The sequence below is a fragment of the Trachemys scripta genome, chromosome 7 (genome assembly GCF_013100865.1).
Source record: "Trachemys scripta elegans isolate TJP31775 chromosome 7, CAS_Tse_1.0, whole genome shotgun sequence".
NCBI classification, from domain to species: Eukaryota; Metazoa; Chordata; order Testudines; family Emydidae; genus Trachemys; species Trachemys scripta.
This window is the reverse complement of record NC_048304.1, coordinates 53849299-53873078: the sequence shown is the minus strand read 5'-3', so window position 1 is coordinate 53873078 and position 23780 is coordinate 53849299. Positions and strand designations below refer to the sequence as shown.

At 46.7% G+C, this 23780-nt stretch overlaps 1 protein-coding gene across 14 annotated transcripts in view; it reads left to right on the top strand.

Moving 5' to 3' along the window:
- Positions 1-676: 676 nt before the first annotated feature.
- PPP3CB (protein phosphatase 3 catalytic subunit beta) overlaps positions 677-23780 on the top strand; it is a 131160-nt gene continuing 108056 nt past the window's right edge. For all 14 annotated transcript variants that reach the window (XR_004646460.1, XR_004646462.1, XR_004646459.1 and 11 more), the window contains exon 1: positions 677-910. Coding sequence is in view for 10 of the 14 variants with exons in the window: in XM_034775685.1 (XP_034631576.1) it covers positions 844-910 (67 nt within the window). In the remaining 4 variants the exon portion in view is untranslated. The remainder of the gene's footprint in view (positions 911-23780) is intronic.

The following is a 23780-nucleotide window of genomic DNA, read 5'->3' as shown; positions in this document are numbered from 1 at the left end:
CAACTCTGAGAGGCAACTCTGAGAGGCATCTCAGAGTTGGTAAGACAACTCCCACCTGTTCATGCTCTCTGTATGTGTGTATATATATCTCCTCAATATATGTTTCACTCTTTATGCATCCGAAGAAGTGGGCTGTAGTCCACGAAAGCGTATGCTCTCATAAACTTGTTAGTCTCTAAGGTGCCACAAGTACTCCTGTTCTTTTTGCAGATACAGACTAACACGGCTGTTACTCTGAAATACTACAATCTCAGTGATCATGGATTCAAGTCTCACACAGAAAGGTCTGCTCCAGTTTACCCAGCTGCAAAATGCGTACTTGATCCATCAGGTTAAGCCAATCCAAGGTGGTTTGACATGATTCTGGCCACGTCACTCCTGTCTGTATGATTGACTACGAAACTGAGGTGTCTTAGCTGTGTCAGCCTCATCAGCCATTAGCTCAATGGAACTTTAACTGGGGCCATGCTGCGGGTGTAGCGGGAGGAAAAGTTTTCCCACGCTCCCGTAAGGCCATGCTGCGGGAAGTAGGATGGAGAGTTTTCCCATGCTTCCTTATGGTTATGCTGCGGGAGTATCGGGAGAGAGAGTTTTCCCACGCTCCCTTAGGGCCATGCTGCGGGAGTAGCGGGAAGGAGAGTTTTCCCATGCTCCCTTAGCCGCCAATCGTGGGGTGGCGCGCGGTGCATGTCGGTCCCGAGGCGGACTGTCCCCTCGCTGTGGGGCACTCGGAGTCTCGCCTGACGCCATGTTCCTTTGGGCAGCTGCCGCCCGGGGCTTCTAGCTGCCGCCGCCCCCGCAGCCTCTAGAGCCGCAGTCGCCGGCCGGGAGCAGAGCCAGGCCATGTCCGTCAAGGAGGGGAGTAAGGGGCTGCCGCCGCCTCTCGGCACCAGCGACCGGGCCGTTAAGGGTGAGTCCCGTCAGCGCCGCGACCGGTCCTCTGCGGGGTTAACGACACGGCTGCGGGACGTGGGGTGGGGTGTGTGTGAGGGGGGTGCGTGCATAGGAGATATGGGGCTGTATGAGGGGGGGCTGTGTGCGATTGTGGGTGTTTGAGAGAGAGGGGGGCTGTATATGTCTGAGCATGGGGGGCGGGGGCTAGGCATCCGTGTATGTGTGTCCCCGGTGTGTATTGTGGGGTGTATCTATAAAGAGTACTTTGGAGGCTTGCGCACTGTAGACAGGCTCCTCTCTGTGTGCACGGTCTCCTCCACATGAGATCCTTGCAATGTTCTTTTGCTGTCTTAATAGTCAGTCCCTTCTCTCCAGCGTGCACCCTGACAGAACAGAGGAGGGGAGAGCATGGAGTAGTTGCCTCTTTTGCTATTGGTTATTGCTTTCAGGTTTCTAATTCTGATGGATTAGTGGCCAAAGTGCTGCAGTATGTGTAGACCCTTTTTTCAGGGTGCAACAGGTCTGTTCTTTTAGTGTTTTTACAAAAAAAGACCTTCTTTATAATAGCATCGTTTTAAAATAGTAGCAACACGCATAAATTGTGGATTGTCAGGAGAAGACTGAGTGACCCATTAAGAACTTTTCCAACTTCAATTTGCATGAATCATATAGAACAAGATTTTTATTTTATGGTCTTCTATGTTCGATAATTAAACTGTATTTACCTGTGGTGGGGTTATTTATTTGAAGTGGCTTATTCTTTTGTGCTTGTACAGTTTCTATGTAATTTCAGAGTTTCTGTTGTATGCACCAATTTGTTTTGAACGCTGGCATTCTTAGAAACACATTGTCTAAAATATGCTTTGAAAGCAACTACAGCCCTGAAGATTCAAATTTTACATAATGGGGAAGCTTGAGAAATTAAAGGGACATATTTGTTTTCAAAGCATTGGACTCCCATAGTACATTTTGTAACTCAGCGTGTTTTCCAGAGTGCTTTACTTGCAATAAGGTGGTGTTGAAGCAAATCAATAGGTTAAGCAATTGAAAATGAACAGTTGCAAAAAATAAAAGTAAAAAATACTACAAATGAGCATTCTGCCCTGTCAGTGTCTCTCAGAGCTGTTAACACAGTGTTGTAATAATGCATAGTGCGGAGGCTTGTAATATTTTTTACACTTTGCAATTTGTTGCAAGAAATAATTAGGTTAGGCCATTCAGACGATACAGGAGAACTAACAGTGAGTGGTTATTTCAAACTGCACTGGAAAACCTGCTGATTTCCAAACTCTCAAACAGTTCATGTTAATCATAACCCATGCAGTTAGCTATTCCAAAATTCAAGTTAAGACTGTTATTTTATACTTACAGAATTGTGTGCTGGGGATGCAATCTGTTTTTGATCCTGTCTATGTTGCACATAGAACCACTGTAAGTGTAACCAGGTTTTGATAGTTTCTTGATAGTAATTTGATAAGCAGTTACATCTAATATGGTTAACTGCCCACACAGGAGCATTTTCCTGATCCAACCATATGTTAATTCTGTTGGCTTGTCCACAGCTACCATGCTGCACAGTTATGTTGTGTCAGTGCCTTCTGGAGAAAATCTGGACAGTTAACCCATACTATCTCTGCTGCTGGTGTAAGGGGCAGAGAATTGTGGGCTTTTTTCACAAGGTGCAATGTGGTTTGGGATACTCTTACAGCAGAGAGCTGGAAAGTAAGATCATTGGCTACAGTAGATGCTAAGTGATCCCATCTATGCAACAGAACCATGTTGGAACCTAATTCGAACCTGACAATCATGTTACAAAGCAGGGCTGAAATGTGCTACCACCTACATAAGATGTGTTGACAATGCTTTGTTTGACATGAACTGTACACAGTCAGTTGTATTACAAAGTGGTTACAAAACTGGTGACGTTCTGTGGCATAGATGGGTCCTCTGATGTTGTATTTTCCTCCCTGTTTCCCCTACCAAGTCAGCATAGCATACTGTTTTAGTGAGAATTGTGAGGACTACTACTATTAAACAATTCCTAGTATTAGACATTAAGACCTGGTACATTTGCACCCAAGGTAGATCAGCAACTATGTTATAACAGTTCTGTCTGCACTGTAAACTTCTACCATGATTGTGAACCTCCTTACCAACCTTGCTTATTTTTCAAAGTGAACCAAAATACTTATTTTTCTTATCAGTAATGTGTTTATCCAAATCATTGAAGTCACCAGTGAAAACTCTCAAAACTCTTTTGCAGGGCACAGTTTGTACATATGGTATTTCCTCCAAACATTTCAATTCACCACAGAATAAAAGCATGCACTAGAAAAGTTTCCTTCCCTTCCTGGATGCCACATCTGTTCTCAGACGAAATTAAGTATAGGATACCAGGTTACAGTCCCTCCCAGCTGATCCATTCTATTTCATGCACCTCAAATCCTCAGAACAATAACAGAATTTAGAAACTCAGCAGAACTAAGGCATGAGTTGCTTCTAAAATCAGTGTTGGTACATGTTCAGCTTTTCAAGTTCTGAAAGTATTGTGTCATTCTGGGGACGGAAGTGAACCCAGGACCTCACAGGTGCTTTTGGATGTTATGAAGCAGCAAGGACCTAGCACAATTGAGCTCATACAGATTTTTTCAGATAAACTTCAACATATATAAGAACTTAACTTATAGAATATTGTGCACAGATATTTGTGCACCGAAAACAATTCAATGTATAATAGTTATATACACAACATTTTTAAGATGATAGGCTTCAGTGCATGCAAGTGTATGCGTAGGGTTGATAATGTAAATGTTATTAACATTGCTACAGTAAGTAACATTAAAAATAGAAAAAACAAACACCAAGAACAGCCTTACCATGGAATAGTATAGAAATAACAATGCAACTTATGTAAAGATTTGAAAATTCTTACAGTTAACTGTTAGCAAAAATTTAGATACGAAAATTAACATAAGATTTCAAAAGTAACCTTAAATCTGACTCTCCCAAAACATAGCTGCCAAGAAATGGAGTACTTCAATTTTTCTTGTAGGATGGTTGCTAAGAAAAAAAGTTAAGCCATTTGTTTTAACACAGAATACTCTAATTTATTTATAGTAACTATAAATGTCTTGCACCAGAACACTTCAGGGTCTGGTGTGCACACATCTGGTTGCAGAATACGGTTATATAGACTTTACACACAATAGTTTACCGCAACATTTCTCAAACTGGGGTCTGCAGACCCCTGTGGATCTGCGAGAATACTGCAGGGAGTTCGCTGGCCCCGCTGATCAACTTCTCCCCATCCCTCCTTCAACTCCTCCCCCCCCAGTGCCTCTTGTACACCTGGGAACAGCTATCGAGCAGTGTGCAGGAGGTGCTGGGAGGGAGAGGGAGGAGCGGGGATGGGGCACGCTCAGGGGAGGGGGCGGAATCATGTCCAGAGCCGCCAGCCCTCCCCCCCCCATATCAACTCCTTCGCCTCCCACCCAGTGCCTCCTGCATGCCGGGGAACAGCTGTTCAGCGGCGTACAGGAGGCACTGGGAGGTAGGGGAAGGAGTGGACACAGGGCACGCTCAGGGGAGGGGACAGAAAGAGGAGGAGCAGGGGCAGGAAGAGGTGGGTCGGGGGTGGGACCTTGGGGGAAGGGATGGAGTGGGGATGGGACCTGGGGCTGAGCGGGAGGCTTGGGGTCCATGAAACATTTAAAATTGAAATGGGGGTCCTCAGGTTGCTAAAATTTGAGAACTGCTGGTTTACAGAGTACGTATGTAATTTTTGACAGTAAATCTTCAGTGTTAAGGCTATGATATCTCAGGCCAGGTCTACACTACAGACCTATATCAGTATAACTATTCGCTCAAGGGTGTGAAAAATCCATACCCCCCCCCGCAACATAGTTATACCTAACCCCCTGTGTAGACAGCGCTGCGTCAACGGGAGAGCGTCTACCCCGACATAATTACCACCTCTCAGGGAGGTGGATTAACTATGCCGATGGCTCTCCCATCAGCATCTTCACTAAAGACAAGCCTTAAGAGTGTGTCTGCACTACAGCAGCAGAGCTGCCACTATACCACTGTAGCATAGTCGCTGCAGCTACAGAAGGGGGTTTTCTATTGTAGTAGTAAATCCTTGAGAGGCAGTAGCAAGGTTGGTGGAAGAATTCTTTCATTGACCTTGGGGTGTTTGTACCAGGGCTTAGTTCAGCCTAACTATATCTATCAGAGGTGTGAATTTTTCACACTCCTGAGTGATGTAGCCTGGTCAACCTCAGTTTTAGGTGTAGATCAGGCCTAAGTTATTTATTACCATGTGTTGCTAACAGATACCCTGACTGGTACGGACAATTTTTTTTTTTCTTGAGAATGATGCTCTGGGCTGTGCCTCCAGGTAGTCCATAGCATGATGGTATAACATGATTCTTTAAAAAGAAAACAAAAAATGGTTTAAACATGGCTGTTACTAGCATAGTTTGAAGTGTAGTGTGGGTACAGCCTTAGTTTTTATTACTTGGGAAAAATTGAAAAATGAGGTAGTAAATAGGGAGCGAAGGAGATTGGAGATAAGATAATTCATTCTGCTGGTAAGTGTGTCTTGTTAGCTATGGACAAAAAGTTCTGTCTTAATACAATATTTTTAATCACTTTTTCTTATCCGTTAATCAGATTTTCCAATAAGAGAGGAAAAAAATTGGGGCATGACCCACATTTTTAAAACTTTTGACTTCCATATTTAGCCTTTGTGAGAACACTTTCCTGCTTAGACAGACTTCTGATATGAACATTGTACTTGAGAAATATTTTATGCCTAATTAAAACATATTTGTTTTCTTGTAATGATGGTTGTATATGTTCAGCATATACAATCTGAATATAGTGAAGTTAAATCAAGGCTTGGATTGGTCTGGCATACTATTACATCTATGGCATACCATCACAGGTTACTGAGCACTTTTATTCAAGTAGTGAGCAAACTCAATTCCCCCCCCCCCCTTTAATGGTTTAGTTAACTTGAATGTGAGTGACTTGGTCACAGGGTATTTTCTGTGAATTAATGATCCACTGGGACATTCAAAGGCCTGAGGTGAAGTTGTGGCATTAAATACCCAAGAACTGTCCTTTGTCAAGGTTTTTATTACTATATCTTTTTAATAAAGAGAACAAAACATAATGTATATACTCGATCATAAGCTGGTTCATTTATAAGCCGACCCCCGCAAGATGGATAAGTAAAAATGGAACATTTTTATGACCCTGTTCATAAGCCGACCCTATAATTCAGGAGCCAGCAAACTTTGGCTCCCGGGCCGAGATGGTTTGTTTACCTCGAGCGTCCGCAGGCACAGAGGTAAACAAAGGGTATGTCTACACTATGGGATTAATCCGAATTTACAGAATTAGATTTTTTGCAACTGATTGTATAAAGTTGAGTGTATGCGGCCACACTAAGCACAGTAATTCGGCTGTGTGCGTCCATGTACCGAGGCTAGCGTCGACTTTCGGAGCGTTGGACTGTGGGTAGCTATCCCATAGCTATCGCATAGTTCCCGCAGTCTCCTCCGCCCATTGGAATTCTGGGTTGAGATCCCAATGCCTGATGGGGCCAAAAACATTGTCGCGGGTGGTTCTGGGTACATCCTCTTCCTCCCTCCGGGAAAGCAACGGCAGACAACTATTTTGCGCCTTTTTTCCTGGGTGAACAGTGCAGACGCCATACCGTGGCAAGCATGGAGCCCGCTCCGCTCAAGACAGCAGTCATGAAGATTGTGAACACCTCGCGCGTTATCGTGCAGTTTATGCTGAACCAGAACCTGCAAAACCAGGCGAGGAGGAGCAGGCTACGGCAGCGCAGCGACAAGAGTGATGGGGACATGGACCTGGAATTCTATCAAACCGCGGGCCCCGGCGCTTTGGAGATCATGCTGTTAATGGGGTAGGTTATAGCCGAGGAACACCAATTCTGGGCCCGGGAAACAAGCACAGACAGGTGGGACCGCATAGTGTTGCAGGTGTGGGACGATTCCCAGTGGCTGCAAAACTTTCGCATGTGTAAGGACACTTTCATGGAACTTTGTGACTTGCTTTCCCCTGCCCTGAAGCGCCAGAATACCAAGATGAGAGCAGCCCTCACAGTTGAGAAGCGAGTGGCGATAGCCCTGTGGAAGCTTGCAATGCCAGACAGCTACTGGTCAGTCGGGAATCAATTTGGAGTGGGCAAATCTACCGTGGGGGCTGCTGTGATGCAAGTAGCCAAAGCAGTCACTGAGCTGCTGCTACCAAAGGTAGTGACACTGGGAAATGTGCAGGTCATAGTGGATGGCTTTGCTGCAATGGGATTCCCTAACTGTGGTGGGGCGATAGATGGAACCCATATCCCTATCTTGGCACCGGAGCACCAGGGTACCCAGTACATAAACTGCAAGGGGTACTTTTCAATGGTGCTGCAAGCACTGGTGGATCACAAGGGACGTTTCACCAACATCAACGTGGGATGGCCGGGAAGGATCCATGACGCTCGCGTCTTCAGGAACACTACTCTGTTTAAATGGCTGCAACAAGGGATTTACTTCCCAGACGAGAGAATAACTGTTGGGGATGTTGAAATGCCTATAGTTATCCTTGGGGACCCAGCCTACCCCTTAATGCCATGGCTCATGAAGCCATACACAGGCAGCCTGGACAGTAGTCAGGACCTGTTCAGCTACAGGCTGAGCAAGTGCAGAATGGTGGTAGAATGTGCATTTGGATGTTTAAAGGGTCGCTGGCGCATATTACTGACTCGCTCAGACCTCAGCCAAACTAATATTCCCATTGTTATTGCTGTTTGCTGTGTGCGCCACAATCTCTGTGAGAGTAAGGGGGAGACCTTTATGGTGGGGTGGGAGGCTGTGGCAAATCGCCAGGCCGCTGATTACGCGCAGCCAGACACCAGGGTGATTAGAAGAGCACACCAGGAAGCACTGCGCATCAGAGAAGCTTTGAAAACCAGTTTCATGACTGGCCAGGCTTCGGTGTGAAAGTTCTGTTTGTTGAAAACCCACCCCCTTGATTGACTCATTCTCTGTAAGCAAGCCACCCTCCCCCCTTTGATCACAGCTTGCTTTCAAAGGAAATAAAGTCACTATCATTTAAAAATCATATATTCTTTATTAATTGATTATAGGAGGAGAACTGATAAGGTAGCCCGGGTGGGGTTTGGGTGGAGGATAGGAGGGAAGGAAAAGGCCACTAAAAAAGTTCAATATAATGACAGCCTTTTGGTTGGGCTGTCTACTGGGGTGGAGTGGGAGGATGCACGGAGCCTTTCCCCCTCCCCCTTGCGTTCTTGGACGTCTGGGTGAGGAGGCTATGGAACATGGTGAGGGGGGAGGGACGTTATACAGCTGCACCGGCACTCTGTGTTCCTGCTGCCGTTCCTGAAGCTCCACCAGATGCTGGAGCATGTCCGTTTGATCACGCAGCAGCACCAGCGTTGCAGCCTGCCACCTCTCATCTCGAGTGTCCCTCATGACCTCACGTTCACTGGCATCTTTCCTGTACTTTGATACCGTGTCTTTCCACTCATTCAGATGAGCTCTTTCATTGCGGGTGGATTCCATGATTTCAGAGAACATTTCGTCTCGCATCCTTTTTTTTCGCTGCCTTATCTGAGAGAGCCTTCGGGACGGAGGAGGGAGGCTTGAAAAATTTGCAGCTGCGGGAGGGAGGGGAAAAAAGGTAGAGAAGTATTTAAAAAGATACCTTTTACAGAACAATGTGTATACTCTTTCACGGTGAACAACACTATTCACATTACATAGCACGTGATTTCAGTACAAGGTCGCATTTTGCATCTTAATATTGACTGCCTGCGGCTTTGCTGCTAGAGATCACAGACGCAGGTCCGGGCAACAGAATTCGCCATTGTCTTTCGGCTCCTTTCCCACATACCAAGCAAGGCCCGTTGAGTGCTGTGGTTTTCCTGTTAACGTGCAGCAGCAGAAACCAAACGAACCCCCTCCCATCCAAGTCTCTGGGATGATCGCTTTACCCCTCCCCCCACCACATGGCTGGTATCAGGGAAGATCCCTCCCTGTCCCCCCGCTTGGCTAACTGCAGGGAAGGATTTCTCAGCCACAGGCAAATAGCCCAGTAGGAACGTCCACCTCTGTCCCCTTAATTAAATTTCCATATTTCAACCAGGTTACCATGAGTGATATCACTCTCCTGAGGATAACACAGCTAGATAAAGAACGGATGTTGCTTGAATGCCAGCAAACACTGGGACCATACGCTGCCAGGCTTTGTCATGCCATGATACCAGATTACTTGCTACTAGCATGGTGTGGTCAAGTGTCCTACCATGGAGGATGGAATAAGGCTGCACTGCCCAGAAATCTTCTGGAAAGGCTTTTGGAGTACTTCCAAGAGAGCTTCATGGGGATGTCCCTGGAGGATTTCTGCTCCATCCCCAGACACATTAACAGACTTTTCCAGTAGCTGTACTGGCCGCGAATGTATCCCAAGTCTTCAGGGCAAATTAATCATTAAAAAATGCTTGCTTTTAAACCATGTTTTATATTTACAAAGGAACCCTCACCTGAGGTCCCTTCCATGGCCTCATTGTCTGGGGGTTGGGAGGGTACTTCAGTCAGGCTGAGAGAAAGATCCTGCCCGCTGGGGAGAACGGAGTGCTGTGTGCTCTCCGCAAGCTCGTCGTCGTCCTCCTCCTCCTCATCTTCCCCGTCTGCAGAATCCTCAGGCATAGCTGAGATTACCCCCGCCTCGGAATCCACGGTCAGAGGTGGGGTAGTGGCAGCCCTCCCTAGAATTGCATGCAGCTCAGCGTAGAAGAGCGACCGTTTGCCTCCTTTGTTTTTTGATAGGCTTGTCTGAGCTCCTTAACTTTCACATGGCACTGATATGAGTCCCTATTGTGGCCTCTCTCCATCATGCCCTTGGAGATTTTTTTCAAAAGTTTTGGCATTTCGTCTTTTGGAATATAGTTCTGCTAGCACTGAATCGTCTCTCCATATAGCGATCAGATCCAGTACCTCCCGTACGGTCCATGCTAGTGCTCTTTTTCGATTTTCGGACTGCATGGTTACCTGTGCTGATGAGCTCTGCGTGGTCACCTGTGCTCTCCATGCTGGGCAAACAGGAAATGAAATTCAAAAGTTCGCGGGGCTTTTGCTGTCTACCTGGCCAGTGCATCCGAGTTCAGATTGCTGTCCAGAGCGGTCACAATGGTGCACTGCGGGATAGCTCCAGGAGGCCAATACCGTCGAATTGTGGCCACGCTAACCCTAATTCGAAATGGCAATATCGATTTTGGCGCTACTCCTAGTCGGGGAGGAGTACAGAAATCCATTTTAAGAGCCCTTTTATTTCAAAAGAAATGGCTTCGTTGTGTGGATGGGTGCAGGGTTAATTCGATTTAACGCTGCTAAATTCGAATTAAATTCATAGTGTAGACCAGGCCAAAGTGTTCTGGCACGCCAGCTGCTTACCCTGACGGGCTGAGACAGCAACTGGTGGGGAAATTTTTTTGGGGGGAGAAGCTGGGGGTCAGAGGAGTAACCTCTGTGACCAGCCCCCCACATGACCCCACCCCTAGCCCAGGACTCCCACACTCTCCCCATCCCATCCCTTCCCACCCTATCTAGGGAGGATGTCTCTGGCCTGGCTGAAGCTGCTCCTGTGGACCAGACTGGGCGGTGTGGCCGCAGCATATTCCGGCGGGCTGGGCCGGGCGGCACGGCTGCAGTGTGCTCTGGCGGGCCAGGCGGTGCGACCGCAGCTTGCTCTGGGGTCGGAGCTGAGCGGCACGGCTGCAGCCTGCCAGCCCCTGAGCTGCAGCTGCTTCGGCGGCTGGGGGGAGAGCAGCGTGGCCAGAAGCAGAGAGACTCTGGCCCCACCTCTTCCCTTCTGGCGCTGCTGCCTCTCCTTGCTCTCTCTGTTGGCGGGAGGGGCTGTGTCCCACCTCTCCCTCTCTATACCCATTCATAAGCCTAACCCTTTCTCTGGTGCTTCCCTTTTTTACTAAAAAGAATTCGGCTTATGAATGAGTATATATGGTAACTGTTTTCTCCCGAATGGAGAAAAATGCAATCTTTCTGCAGTGCCCCCATTCAGCTTCAGTCAGTGACATTGAATGTCCCTGCACCGTAGTGTATTGTGTGGTTCAGAAGTTGCAACATCATATTGTGTCAAAATTATGATTAAATATAACTTGATTTCTCTTATTTTCCTTGTTTGCCAGTAACATTTAACACTTTTCTGGTGCTTTTTACAGGTGTTTGTGATAAAAGTAATTGATTAGTGCTCTTATAACAGTTCAAACAAACTTTGGGTTCACAGATCATCCACAGATTTTGAATTTGTTAGTGTATTATGTCCTATATTGAGGAGAAGCCACTGTTTAACTACTTTCTGGCCATACTCATTTCACCAGAGAAAGGGAAAAAGTGCTTGTGTGCTCAGATTACCATGATAGAATTCTGGGGTCCATATGGATATGTGTTCACTGCAGTTATGATGGGCATCTGGATCAGCCTGCATTTTCACTCTCCCAACAACCCCCATCATCTTTGCACTCTCCTTCCCCCCCCAAATCTTTCCCCCTTGGTTTACTTTTTAAATTTATATCATCTCACTCTCTTTTGGACAGTCACCTACATACAACAAAGCACGTGCAAGTTTTCTCTTGACTCCCCCTGGAAAGGCTTCTTGTCCTCTCAGTAGTTTCCACAATCCTGGGAAAGCACTAGTGGCACTTAGGCTGCTTTGCTTTCAGCTGAAGGAGCAAGTAGATACAGTAACTCTCTGCTCATTCCCTCTCCAAATTTCTTCTCCTCTTGGATGTGGAGGCAAGCGGTTCTTTCAAACTCTGCTTATATATAGACTTTGGTGTTTCCAGCTGTCCTTTAAAATAGATTGCAGTACAGTTAAGGTAATCCCAAGAGGAGATTGTTTAAAACTGAGGAGTTGTTTAAAAGTGATGGAGATTAATCATATTCATGGTAGACTACTGAATAAGCAATTTAAGGCCTTTCTATTTCAAAGACACGCTTTTATGCCTGCTGATATTTTGCTTTCAGAACAGTATCAGTGTTTGTTCTGCTTACTAATTATATCTGGCTGATGCAAAGGGGGAAGACTACTCAAGGTTTCCATGAAAACAACTGACTCCAGTAGATACAGTGATTGTAACCACTAAACTTTTAGTTAATTACCAGTCCATATTCTGACAAACTGTTATATTTTTAAATAGTGCAGTGTGTTTTATGTCAGAATGAGAAGGTAAAGCAAATGCTTGTATTATGAAAGTAATGTAACTTTTAAAATTTTGCCATGATCAAAGTCATGCTGCAGTTAAGGGTGTGTGATGTGGAAACTGGTATCCTTAAAACACATTTGTTTTTCTTATAAGGGGCCTTTCAAAACTTTCAGTTAAAATAATAGGGTAAGTAGATTGTTTGTCAATACACTTTTAAATAGATATTGAAAAGTTTAGGGAAACCTTAAGGCTCCTGAAGTAGGTTACAGCTGCAAGGAAGCTGTTGCACAGTTCAAGAACGTTCTGATGGGTTTAAACTAAGTCTAAAGGTCCACAGGATCTAAACAGCTTTATTTATGCATGCATTGGAATGCACAAGGTCCCAAGCATTTACAAAAATGTTAGCAAAGTGGTGAATTTTGTGGCATCTTGGAAAAAGGGCAGATTCTACAGTTGTTGAATTGCAGAGCCCCTGGATCCTTAATTGAGATGAATAAGGTAGTTCACACCTTTTAGAACTATTGATTTAGGCTCTCTATGGTCTTGGCTACACTTGCGAGTTACAGCGCTGTAAAGCCGCCCCCAGCGCTGTAACTCAGTCCCCGTCCACACTGGCCAGGCATTTGCAGTGCTGTATCTCCGTGGTTGCAGCGCTGCATGTACTCCACCTCTCCGAGAGGAATAGCATGTATTGCGCTGCTGCTGCAGCGCTGCGGCGCCAGTGTGGCCGCCCAATGCACTGTGAATGGCCTCCAGAATTATTCGGCAGTATCCCACAATGCCTGTTCTAGCCACTCTGGTCATCAGTTCAAACTCTACTGCCCTGGCTTCAGGTAACCAACCATGTGACCCACCCTTTACATTCCCCGGCAATTTTAAAAATCCCTTTCCTGTTTGCTCAGGCGTGGAGTGCTTTCAGCGCATCTTTCTAGATGACCATGCCTCCACGCGCCAAGCGAGCCCCAGCATGGAGCAATGGCGAGTTGCTGGACCTCATCAGTGTTTGGGGGGAGGAAGCTGTCCAGTCCCAGCTGCGCTCCAGCTGTAGGAATTACGATACCTTCGGGAAGGTATCAAAGGACATGATGGAAAGGGGCCATGACCGGGATGCCCTGCAGTGCAGGATTAAAGTGAAGGAGCTGCCGAGTGCCTACCGCAAAGCCCGCGACACAAACGGACGCTCAGGTGCTCCCCCCGCGCCCTGCCGATTCTACAAAGAGCTGGATGCGATACTTGGGGTTAACCCCACCTCCACTCCGAGCACCACCATGGACACTTCAGAGCCGGCGTGGGTGGGGGAGGAGGAAGAGGAGGAAAATGGGAGTGATGGTGGTGGGCTGGATGGAGACACCCCGAAATTCCTGGAGCCATGCAGCCAGGTGCTCTTCTCGAGCCAGGAGGAAGGTAGCCAGTCGCAGCGGCTGGTACTTGGTGGAGGACAAACAGAAGAGCAGGTTCCTGGTAAGCTTTTTTTTTTTTTTTTTTTTCGGGAAGCAATTTTTTAGGTGCGGGCTCTTTGGGAGAGGAGGGTTAGGCATGCATGCCTAGATGTGGAATAGTGCATTGATGTGGTTTATCACATCGCGGTAATCGGCCTCGGTAATCTCCTCGAATGTCTCATCCAGAACGTGTGCAATGCGCTTGCGCAGGTTTATCGGGAGAGCCACCGTGGTCCTTGTCCCAGCCAGGCTAATGTGTCCGCGCCACTGTGCCGCGAGGGGCGTGGGGACCATTGCTGCACACAGGCAAGCTGCATATGGGCCAGGGCGGAAGCTGCATTGCAGTAGAAGACCCTCCCTTGCTTCCCAGGTCACCCTCAGCAGCAAGATATCATCCAGGACGAACTCCTATGGAAAATGTTGGGATAGTGTTCAGTGTAGGTGCCCCCTGAAGCTGTTGGCTCTCCCCAAGGCACAGAAACCCAGAGGAGAGTGCAGCCCTGAAACAATCAGTCCCCCTAACTCACCATTTTGAGACTCCCTTGGGACATGTGTGCTTTGTTTCGGACGGGAAAATTATGCTATTGTGTAGACCCTGTGTGTTTTCTACTCAAGTGCGGGGGGAATCATTACTTTGTCTGGTATAAACAATGCTGCCTCTGTTAAATGTTGCATTTTGCCTATACAGCAGCATCAACCTTGAGACCTCAGCCGTCCCTCTTATCGCCTGCTCAGAGACTGCAAAGACTCAGGAATAGACCGCGAAAAAGCAAAGAAGACATGCTGCAAGAAGTGATGCGGCAATCTATTAAAGAGAATGAGAAAGCACAGAACTGGAGGGAGAGAGAAAGCAGGATCTGCCAGGAAAACGCAGCGCACGGGCGGCAAAGCACCGCGCACCGGCAGCAAAGCACTGATCGGCTCATAAGCATCTTGGAGCGCCAAGCAGACGCTATCCAGGAGCTCATAGCCATGCAGAAAGAGGAGTAGTACCACAAACGCCACCCCCCCCTACAGCCCTTGTCCTAAAACTTTCCGTTGTGCCCCACTGTCACCTCCAACCCACTTTGCCCAACTTCTGTGTTCTTCACGCCACCAACACCAGTATCTTCACCACCCAGCCCTGAAAACCACGACCCTTACCCTCTGCACTCAACCCGCATCACCGTGCAGCACTTATTGCACAGCACACCACACAGGACATATGCGAATCTGTGATTGTACTGTTCCCCACTCCACCCCCTTGTTTCTTTTCAATAAATGGATATTTTGGCTTTGAAAACATTCTTTATTATTGCATAAAGTAAAAAACTCCTTAGCCCAGGAAATAAACAGGCATTGCAAGTCTGCTTGTCTGCTTAGCAAACACTGATTCCTAAAGCTTGGAACTATTGCACTTCACTCCCGTGCAGGGCACCAGATATCACTGCTGGTTTTCAGCCTCAAATTACTCCCTCAAGGCATCCCTAATCCTTGCAGCCCCGCGCTGGGCCCCTGTAATAGCCCTGCTCTCTGGCTGTGCAAATTCAGCCTCCAGGTGTTGAACCTCGGAGGTCCATGCCTGAGTGAAGCTTTCACCCTTCCCTTCACAAATATTATGGAGGGCACCGCACGCGGATATAACCGCGGGGATGCTGTTTTCGGCCAAGTCCAGCTTCCCATACAGAGATCGCCAGCGGGCCTTTAAACGGCCAAAGGCACACTCCACAGTCATTCGGTACTGGCTCAGCCTGTAGTTGAACCATTCCTTGCTGCTGTCAAGGTTCCCTGTGTAGGGTTTCATGAGCCACGGCATTAACGGGTAAGTGGGATCTCCAAGGATCACAATGGGCATTTCAACTTCCCCTTCCGTGATCTTCCACTCTGGGGAAAAAAGTCCCGGCCTGCATCTTCCTGAACAGCCAAGTGTTCCGAAAGATGCGTGCGTCATGCACCTTTCCAGGCCAGCCTGGGTTAATGTCAATGAAACGCCCACGGTGATCCACAAGCGCCTGGAGAATCATAGAGAAATACCCCTTCCAATTAACGTACTCGGATCCTAGGTGGGGTGGTGCCAGAATAGGAATGTGCGTCCCATCTATCGCCCCTCCACAGTTAGGGAACCCCATTTGTGCAAAGCCATCCACTATTTCCTGCACGTTACCCAGAGTCACAGTTCTTCTGAGTAGGATTCGATTAATGGCCTTGCAAACTTGCATTAACACGATTCCAACGGTTGACTTTGCCACTCTAAACTGGTTTGCGACCGACCGGTAGCTGTCTGGAGTTTCCAGCTTCCAGGTTGCCACCCGCTTCTCCATTGGCAGGGCAGCGCTCAATCTCGTGTCCTTGCGCTGCAGGGTGGGGGCAAGCTCCTCACACAGTCCCATGAAAGTAGCTTTTCTCATCCGAAAGTTCTGCAGCCACTGCTCGTCATCCCAGACTTTCATGACGATGTGATCCCACCACTCGGTGCTTGTTTCCTGAGCCGAATAGCGGCGTTCCACGGTGCTGCGCATGTCCGTGAATGCCACAAGCAATTTCGTGTCGTACGCATTACGTGGCTCGATAGCATTGTCGGACTCCTCACTCTCACTGTCACTTTGGATCTTAAGGAATAGTTCGACAGCCAAACGTGACGTGCTGGCGAGATAAGTCAGCATACGTCTCAGCAGTTCGGGTTCCATTCCCACAGACAGATCGCGCTGCACAGAAACCGTTGAAAGATGGCACCAAAGGTGGATGGAAACAAAGGGATTTCTGGGATGCGAAGCGATGCATCACGGGGCGTTGGGACAGGACCCAGAATGCCCCGCACCTACGCCCCCTTCCCACAACCCACGGCGCCAGAATGGGAAGAGGTGCTCTGTGGGATAGCTGCCCATAATGCACTGCTCCCAATAGCACTGCAGTTGCCACAAATGTGGCCACGACAGTGCTCTGGGCAGCTGTCAGTGTGGACAGACTGCAGCGCTTTTCCTACTCAGCTGCACGAAGTCAGGTTTAACTCACAGCGCTGTACATCTGCAAATGTAGCCAAGGACTTTATCGGTTTGTGCTCAGTTCATGTTTTCAGGGTTATGTCTACAGCCATAAGGGCTAGGGCATGTCTACAGTACCAAGTTAAGTGGACATAAGGCAGCTTACGTTGACCTAACAATGGCTTTGTCTACACTAGTACTTATGTCGGCAAAATTTTTGTTGCTCGGGGGTGTGAAAAAAACACTTCCCTGACCCACAAAAGCACTGGTGTGGATGGTGCTATGTCAGCAGGAGACGCTCTCTAGCTGACATAGCTACTGCTGCTCGTTGGGGTGGTTTAATTATGCTGGTGGGAAAGCTATCTCCTGCCAGCATAGAATGGCTACATGGGAGACCTTACAGTTGCGCAGTTGCAGTGGGTACAGCTGTGCTGCTGTAAGGTCCATAGTATAGACATAGCTGAAGTAAGTACACGCTACTGTGTTTTTTCTGCCGCTGTACCTTAGCCGATACGCTCACCTAGTAAATCCACCTCAAAGAGAGGCATAAGGCTTAGGTCGATGTTGTTTGGGTGACAGTGTCGGTGTAGAAACTGCCTTATTTGAATAGCTGTTGACTGTCAGGGTGGCTGTCAGCTGGAACCATCAAATTGACAAGAACGTTAATTTCACATTGGTAGGATCCCTGTTTTGAAATGTAGAATGGAAGAATTACTCCTTGTGTCTTGCTTACAACACTCCTACTAATACATCCCAGAATGATTGCTTTTTTTGCAAGAGTTACACTGTTGATTCATATTTAGCTTGTGGTCCACTATGACACCCAGGTCCCTTTCCGCAGTACTCCTTCCTAGGCAGTCATTTCCTATTTTGTATGTGTGCAACTGATTGTTCCTTCCTAAGTGGAGTACTTTGCATTTGTCCTTATTGAATTTCATCCTATTTACTTCAGACCATTTCTCCAAATTGTCCAGATCATTTTGAGTTATAATCCTATCCTCCAAAGCACGTGCAACCCCTTTCAGCTCGGTATCCTCCACAAACTTTATAAATGTACTCTCTATGCCATTATCTAAACCATTGATGAAGATATTGAACAGAACCAGACCCAGTACTGATCCCTGCGGCACCCCACTCGTTATGCCCTTCCAGCAGGACTGTGAACCACTGATAACTACTCTCTGGGAATGGTTTTCCAACCATTTATGCACCCACTGTATAGTAGCTTCATCTAGGTTGCATTTCCCTAGTTTGTTTATGAGAAGGTCGTGTGAGACAGTATCAAAAGCTTTACTAAAGTCAAGATATACCATGTCTACTGCTTTCCCCATATTCACAAGGCTTGTTACCCTGTCAAAGAAAGCTATCAGGTTGTATTGACATGATTTGTTCTTGACAAATCCATGCTGTTATTTATCACCTTATTATCTTCTAGATGTTTGCAAATTGATTTCTTTATTATTTGCTCCATTATCTTTCCAGGTACAAAAATTAATCTGACTGGTATGTAGTTCCCCGGGTTGTCCTTATTTCCCCTTTTATAGATTGGCACTGTATTTGCCCTTTTTCAGTTTTTGTTCTTTCCCTATTTTAACCTCTGATCCTGCCTCATTTTCACTGGCATTCACTGTTAGATATCCAATCACCACCAACCTTCTTGGTGAAAACCAAAACGAACAAGTCATTAAGCACCTCTACCATTTCCACATTTTCTGTTGTTGTTTCCCCCCACCCCTCCTTATTGAGTAATAGGTCTACCCTGTCCTTGGTCTTCCTCTTGCTTCTAATGTATTTGTAGACTGTTTTCTTGTTACCCTTTATGTCTCTAGCTAGTTTGATCTCATTTTGTGCCTTGGCCTTTCTAATTTTGTCCCTATATACTTGTGTTGTTTGTTTATATTCATCCTTTGTAATTTGACCTAGTTTCCACTTTTTGTAGGACTTTTTTTGAGTTTCAGATCATTGAAGATCTCCTGGTTAAGCCAGGGTGTCCTCTTGCCATGCTTCGTATCTTTCCTATGCAGTGGGATAGTTTGCTCTTGTGCCCTTAATAATGTCTCTTTGAAAAACTGCCAACTGTTTTTCCCCTTAGACTTGCTTCCCATGGGATCTTACCTGCCAACTCCCTGAGTTTGCTAAAGTCTGCCTTCCTGAAATACATTGTCTTTATTTTGCAGTTCTCCCTCCTACCATTCCTTAAAATCATGAACTCTACCATTTCATGATCACTTTCACCCAAGCTGCCTTCCACTTTCAGAATCTCAACCAGTTCCTCCCTATTTGTCAAAATTAAATCTAGAATAGCCTCTCCCCTAGTAGCTTTCTCTGCCTTGTGAAATAAGATTGTCCCCAATACATTCCAAGAACTTGTTAGATAATCTGTGCCTTGCTGTGTTATTTTCCCAACAGATGCCTGGTTAGTTGAAGTCCCCCATTACCACCAAGTCCTGTGCTTTGGATGATTTTGTTAGTTGCTTAAAAAAAGTGTCGTTCACCTCTTCTTCCTGGTTAGGTGGTCTGGAGTAGACCCTTAGCATGACATCACCCTTGTTTTTTACTCCTTTTATCCTTCCCCAGAGACTTTCAACAAATCTGTCTTCTATTTCCATCTTGACCTCAGTCCAAGTGTATATATTTTTAATATATAAGGCAACACCTCTTCCCTTTTCCCCCTGACTGGCTTTCCTGAGCAAGCTGTACCCTTCTATACCAATATTCCAGTCATGCGTATTATCCCACCAAGTCAACTATATTATAGCTGTGTTTATTTTCTGGCATTTTGAGTTCTTCCTGCTTATTCCCCATACTTGGACTATAAGGTGGATAGAAGGGGGTTACAGTGGATGAGAAGCTGGATATGAGTCAACAGTGTGCCCTTGTTGCCAAGAAGGCTAACGGCATTTTGGGCTGTATAAGTAGGGGCATTACTAGCAGATCGAGGGACGTGATCATTCCCCTCTATTTGACATTGGTGAGGCCTCATCTGGAGTACTGTGTCCAGTTTTGGGCCCCACACTACAAAAAGGATGTGGAAAAATTGGCAAGAGTCCAGCGGAGGGCAACAAAAATGATTAGGGGGCTGGAGCACATGACTTATGAGGAGAGGCTGAGGGAACTGGGATTATTTAGTCTGCAGAAAAGAAGAATGAGGGGGGATTTGATAGCTGCTTTCAACTACCTGAAAGGGGGTTCCAAAGAGGATGGATTTAGACTGTTCTCAGTGGTAGCAGATGACAGAACAAGGAGTAATGGTCTCAAGTTGCAGTGGGGGATGTCTAGGTTGGATATTAGGAAAAACTTTTTCACTAGGGGGGTGGTGAATCACTGGAATGGGTTACCTAGGGAGATGGTGGAATCTCCTTCCTTAGAGGTTTTTAAGGTCAGGCTGGACAAAGCCTTGGCTAGGATGATGTAGTTGGGAATTGGTCCTGCTTTGAGCAGGGCGTTGGACTAGATGACCTCCTGAGGTCCCTTCCAATCTGATAGTCCATGAGTCTCACATTAGTGTACAGACATCTAAGATACTGATTTGATTCCCCCTCCCCCCCGTTCTATCTTATCTCTCCCTTATCCCTGCTATAACAGCCCGTGCTCCCCCAAATTCCGACCCTTCTCTCAGGTCTCCATGTTTTTGACTTACCTGTGTGGGCTTTGGTCACTTGCACCCTTGGAAACTAGTTTTAAAGCCCTCCTCACAAGGTTAACCAGTCTCTAGCCAAAAGTAACCAGTAGCCAGTGTCCTCCCTGTGACAGAGCCATACCCTCCTCCCGCGATGGTGTGACAGCAGTCCTCTGTAGCTGGATAGCTTCCTCAGCCTTGCATGTCTCCATATGAATACTCTCAAGGAATTCCTCATGAGCCCAGATGCTCCTCAGCCTAGCCACCACCTCCTGTAGCTCTTCCATTTGCTTCCTGAGAGATTCTACCAGCAGGCACCTTTCACACTGGATGGTCCCCCGAGCCTGGCTTTCTGTGAGTGGGAAATATAGCCCACAATCTTTGCAAATCCAAACCACGATCTGGGTAGAGGCATCCATGGTTAGGTTGTCTGTCTGGATACAGGCGCAGGTGGAGGAGACAGGAGCAGCCTTGGCACTGGCGATGCAGCCCTTCCTCACCATAGCTATTATATTTTGACTCCCTCCCACAAACTCCCTCTCAAACGCCCCTGGTTGCTAGTACGGTATTGCCACCCTTACTTGTGCGCTGCAGAAGCTGGGCCCTCAATAAGCAGCCACCACTGTTACCAATAAAACAACAAGGTTTGGCCATTAGTTCCATCAAAGTCTATCTAGCAGCTATTTTGGCCTTCCACCCTCCAACTGATGGTTGTTCTTGTTTTTCAATTCTGTGTCAATATGTTTTTCGAAGGGTCTGGAAAGGTTGTACCCTCAGGTAGATGATCCTTTTCTCTTGGGACTTGAACCTTGTTTTGTCAGGACTAATGGGTCCTCCCTTTGAGCCCTTAGCTACCCTGTTCCTTGTTGCATCTCTCGATGAAGGTGGCCTTCATAGTGGCAATCACCTCATCCAGGAGAGTAGGTGAATTACATGGACACGGTTTATCTATGCCCCCATCCAAAAGTGGTATGTCTCTTTTCCATTTTAGTCACGCAACATACCTATTTTATTTATTTACAAATTCTCAAGCCCATAAGGACAAGGAGTGATTACACACTTCGAATGTCAGGAGAGTGTTTGGTTCTGTCCAAATAGAATTCTAACAGTGTAGATTGTCTTCCTAATTATTTGTGGCAGTTGCAGACAGGATGAAGGGACTGTGTCTCTTCTCAGAAGATCTCATCTTGGATATTCTCCTGTATATGCTTGCGTTACATCTTGGCCAATGTAGCTATACCAAGCAGAGTAATAGCACATTCAACAAGATCTCGTGCGGCCTTGGTGGTCTTCCTAGCTCAAGTGCCTGTCCTGATCATTTGTAAAGCTGCAACATGGTCTTCAGAGCATACCTTTGTCTCATATCACGCCATCTCTCAGCAATCTTGTGATGATGCCAGGTTCGGACGTGTGGTTCTCCAATCCTTATTCAGGTTCCAATCCAACCTCCAGATAGAATTACTTGTGAGTCACCTGAAGTGGAATGAACATGTGCAATTATTCGAAGAAACGGTTATTGTTTCTGTAAGTGTTCTTCAAGATGTGTTGCATGTGTACATTCCATGATACACACCCTTGTTCTCCTCTATATTGGAGTCTTTCCGGTAAGAAGAAGGTGGGAGGTGGGGTTTGAGTTGGGGGTGGTTCTGCCTTTTACCATTGCACAGCAGTGTGAGGCAGTATAGGGCACATGCGCTGCCCCCATGTGTACTGCTGAGAGAAAATCTCCAACAGTACACTGGATGCACACACACCTGAAGTGGAATGGATGTGTGCAACACATTTCGAACAACAGTTACAGAACAGGTTAGTAACCATTTCTTATTGTGCAGTCCCCATTCTGCCTGTTTGTCTATACTTACTTGATTTGGCCTTTGTCTGTCTGCTTGTTAATTTTGGAATCACTTTCTAAAAATGCATGTAGAAAATCATGTTGACTAAAAATTTAAATACTGGTATATTTTAGGGATCAAATTAGTTACTCTTCTTTCTGATCACTAGTTCAGGTCCAGTACTTGGAAGAGTTTACTGATCCTGAAAGTAGTTTTTTCTCTTCCTACCAAAGTTATTCTAGCTCAGGCAAGCCATAAGGTGATGGTCCTATGCAATCCTGGTTTTCTGACTACTTTGTTTTTTTCTATTTTTTGTGATATTTTTGTATTGACTTATTATATGAAAACACAAAAAATTGAAAAAGTTAAATAACGTACTGCTGGGATATGTTTCCAAATACCACATACTTCGTAGGGTCTCCAGTAGAATTATGCAGTTTTACAACTCATCAAAGCTGCACGACCAGATAATACAAAACCAAACAGTACATAGACATAACACATTAGGGTGGGAGTTACAGTAGAAAAATAGGAGAAGACATAAATAGGAAAAGGAGGGTAGGAAGGGACTTGGGAGGGGAGGGAAAGGAGGAAGGGAGGAGCTAGGTGGATTGGAGGTCTGGTATTTAGTAGTTTCAATGATTTGTATCCGAATGTATCTAAAAATGGGGTCTAATTTCTTCGAACTCATAACTTGGCCATGAGTTTTAGCAGCTTATATCTGAGGCCTTGGCTACACTCAGGACTTCCCAGCACTGCCGCGGCGGCGCGAGTGTAGTCGCGCCATGCTGTAAGTACTTCACCTCTCTGAGGGGAATAGCGTGCAGCGCTGCGAGCGTGCAGCGCTGCGAGCGAGCGAGCTCTGATTACACTGGTGCTTTACAGCGCTGTACTCACTGTGCTCGGGGGGGGGGGGGCGTTTTTACACCCCTGAGCGCAGCAAGTTGCAGCGCTGTACAGCACCAGTGTAGCCAAGGCTTAAGAGTTTAGAGTGGAAAGTTTCTGTTGTGTGGGCTTGGCAAAAAAATACATTCTCTGTTTGATCCAGCTGGGTGGCTGTAGAGTGGTAGCTGCTGGCTGGGAGCTTAGCTCTGAAGGCAGTGCCACCGCTAGCAGCAGTGCAGAAGTAAGGATGACATGGTATGGTATTTCCACCCTTCTGTGTTGCGGCCTTCAGAGCTGGGTCCTCAGCCAGCAGCTGCCACCATCTCTAAAGGTCGCAGTGAAGAAGGGTGGCATGGTATGGCACTCTTTGCACTGCTGCTGGCAGGGTACTGCCTTCAGAGCTGGGCACCCAGCCAGCAGCCGCCGCTCTCCAGCCACCCAGTTCTGAAGGCAGCGTCGCTGCCAACCGTAGGCGCAGAAGTAAGTGGGGCAATACCATGACCTCCCTACAATAATCTTACGATTTCCCCCCTCCCCATGACCCACTTTTTTGTTGGGACCCCCAGTTTGAGAAATGCTAGTCTCCGCTGTGAAATCTGTATAATATAGGGTAAAAGTACACAAACGACCAGTTTTCCTGGGGAAGACCGTGTTTTCACGGCCATGAATTTGGTAGGACCCTAACTATAGGGCAGGTTCCCAGGCTCAGACTTCCTTGGGATGTAGGATGCCTTTGTACAGCTGCCCTAGACCCTGAAATGGTTGTTTGAACCCCTCTGAACCGCTTGAGTCGCTTGCATGTGCTCCCTCAGAGTTCCACCTAGGTTGTAAGTACTCTGGGTTTCTAGTTTAACCCTTTCGGGGACTACATGGCAGGAAAGCAAGGAA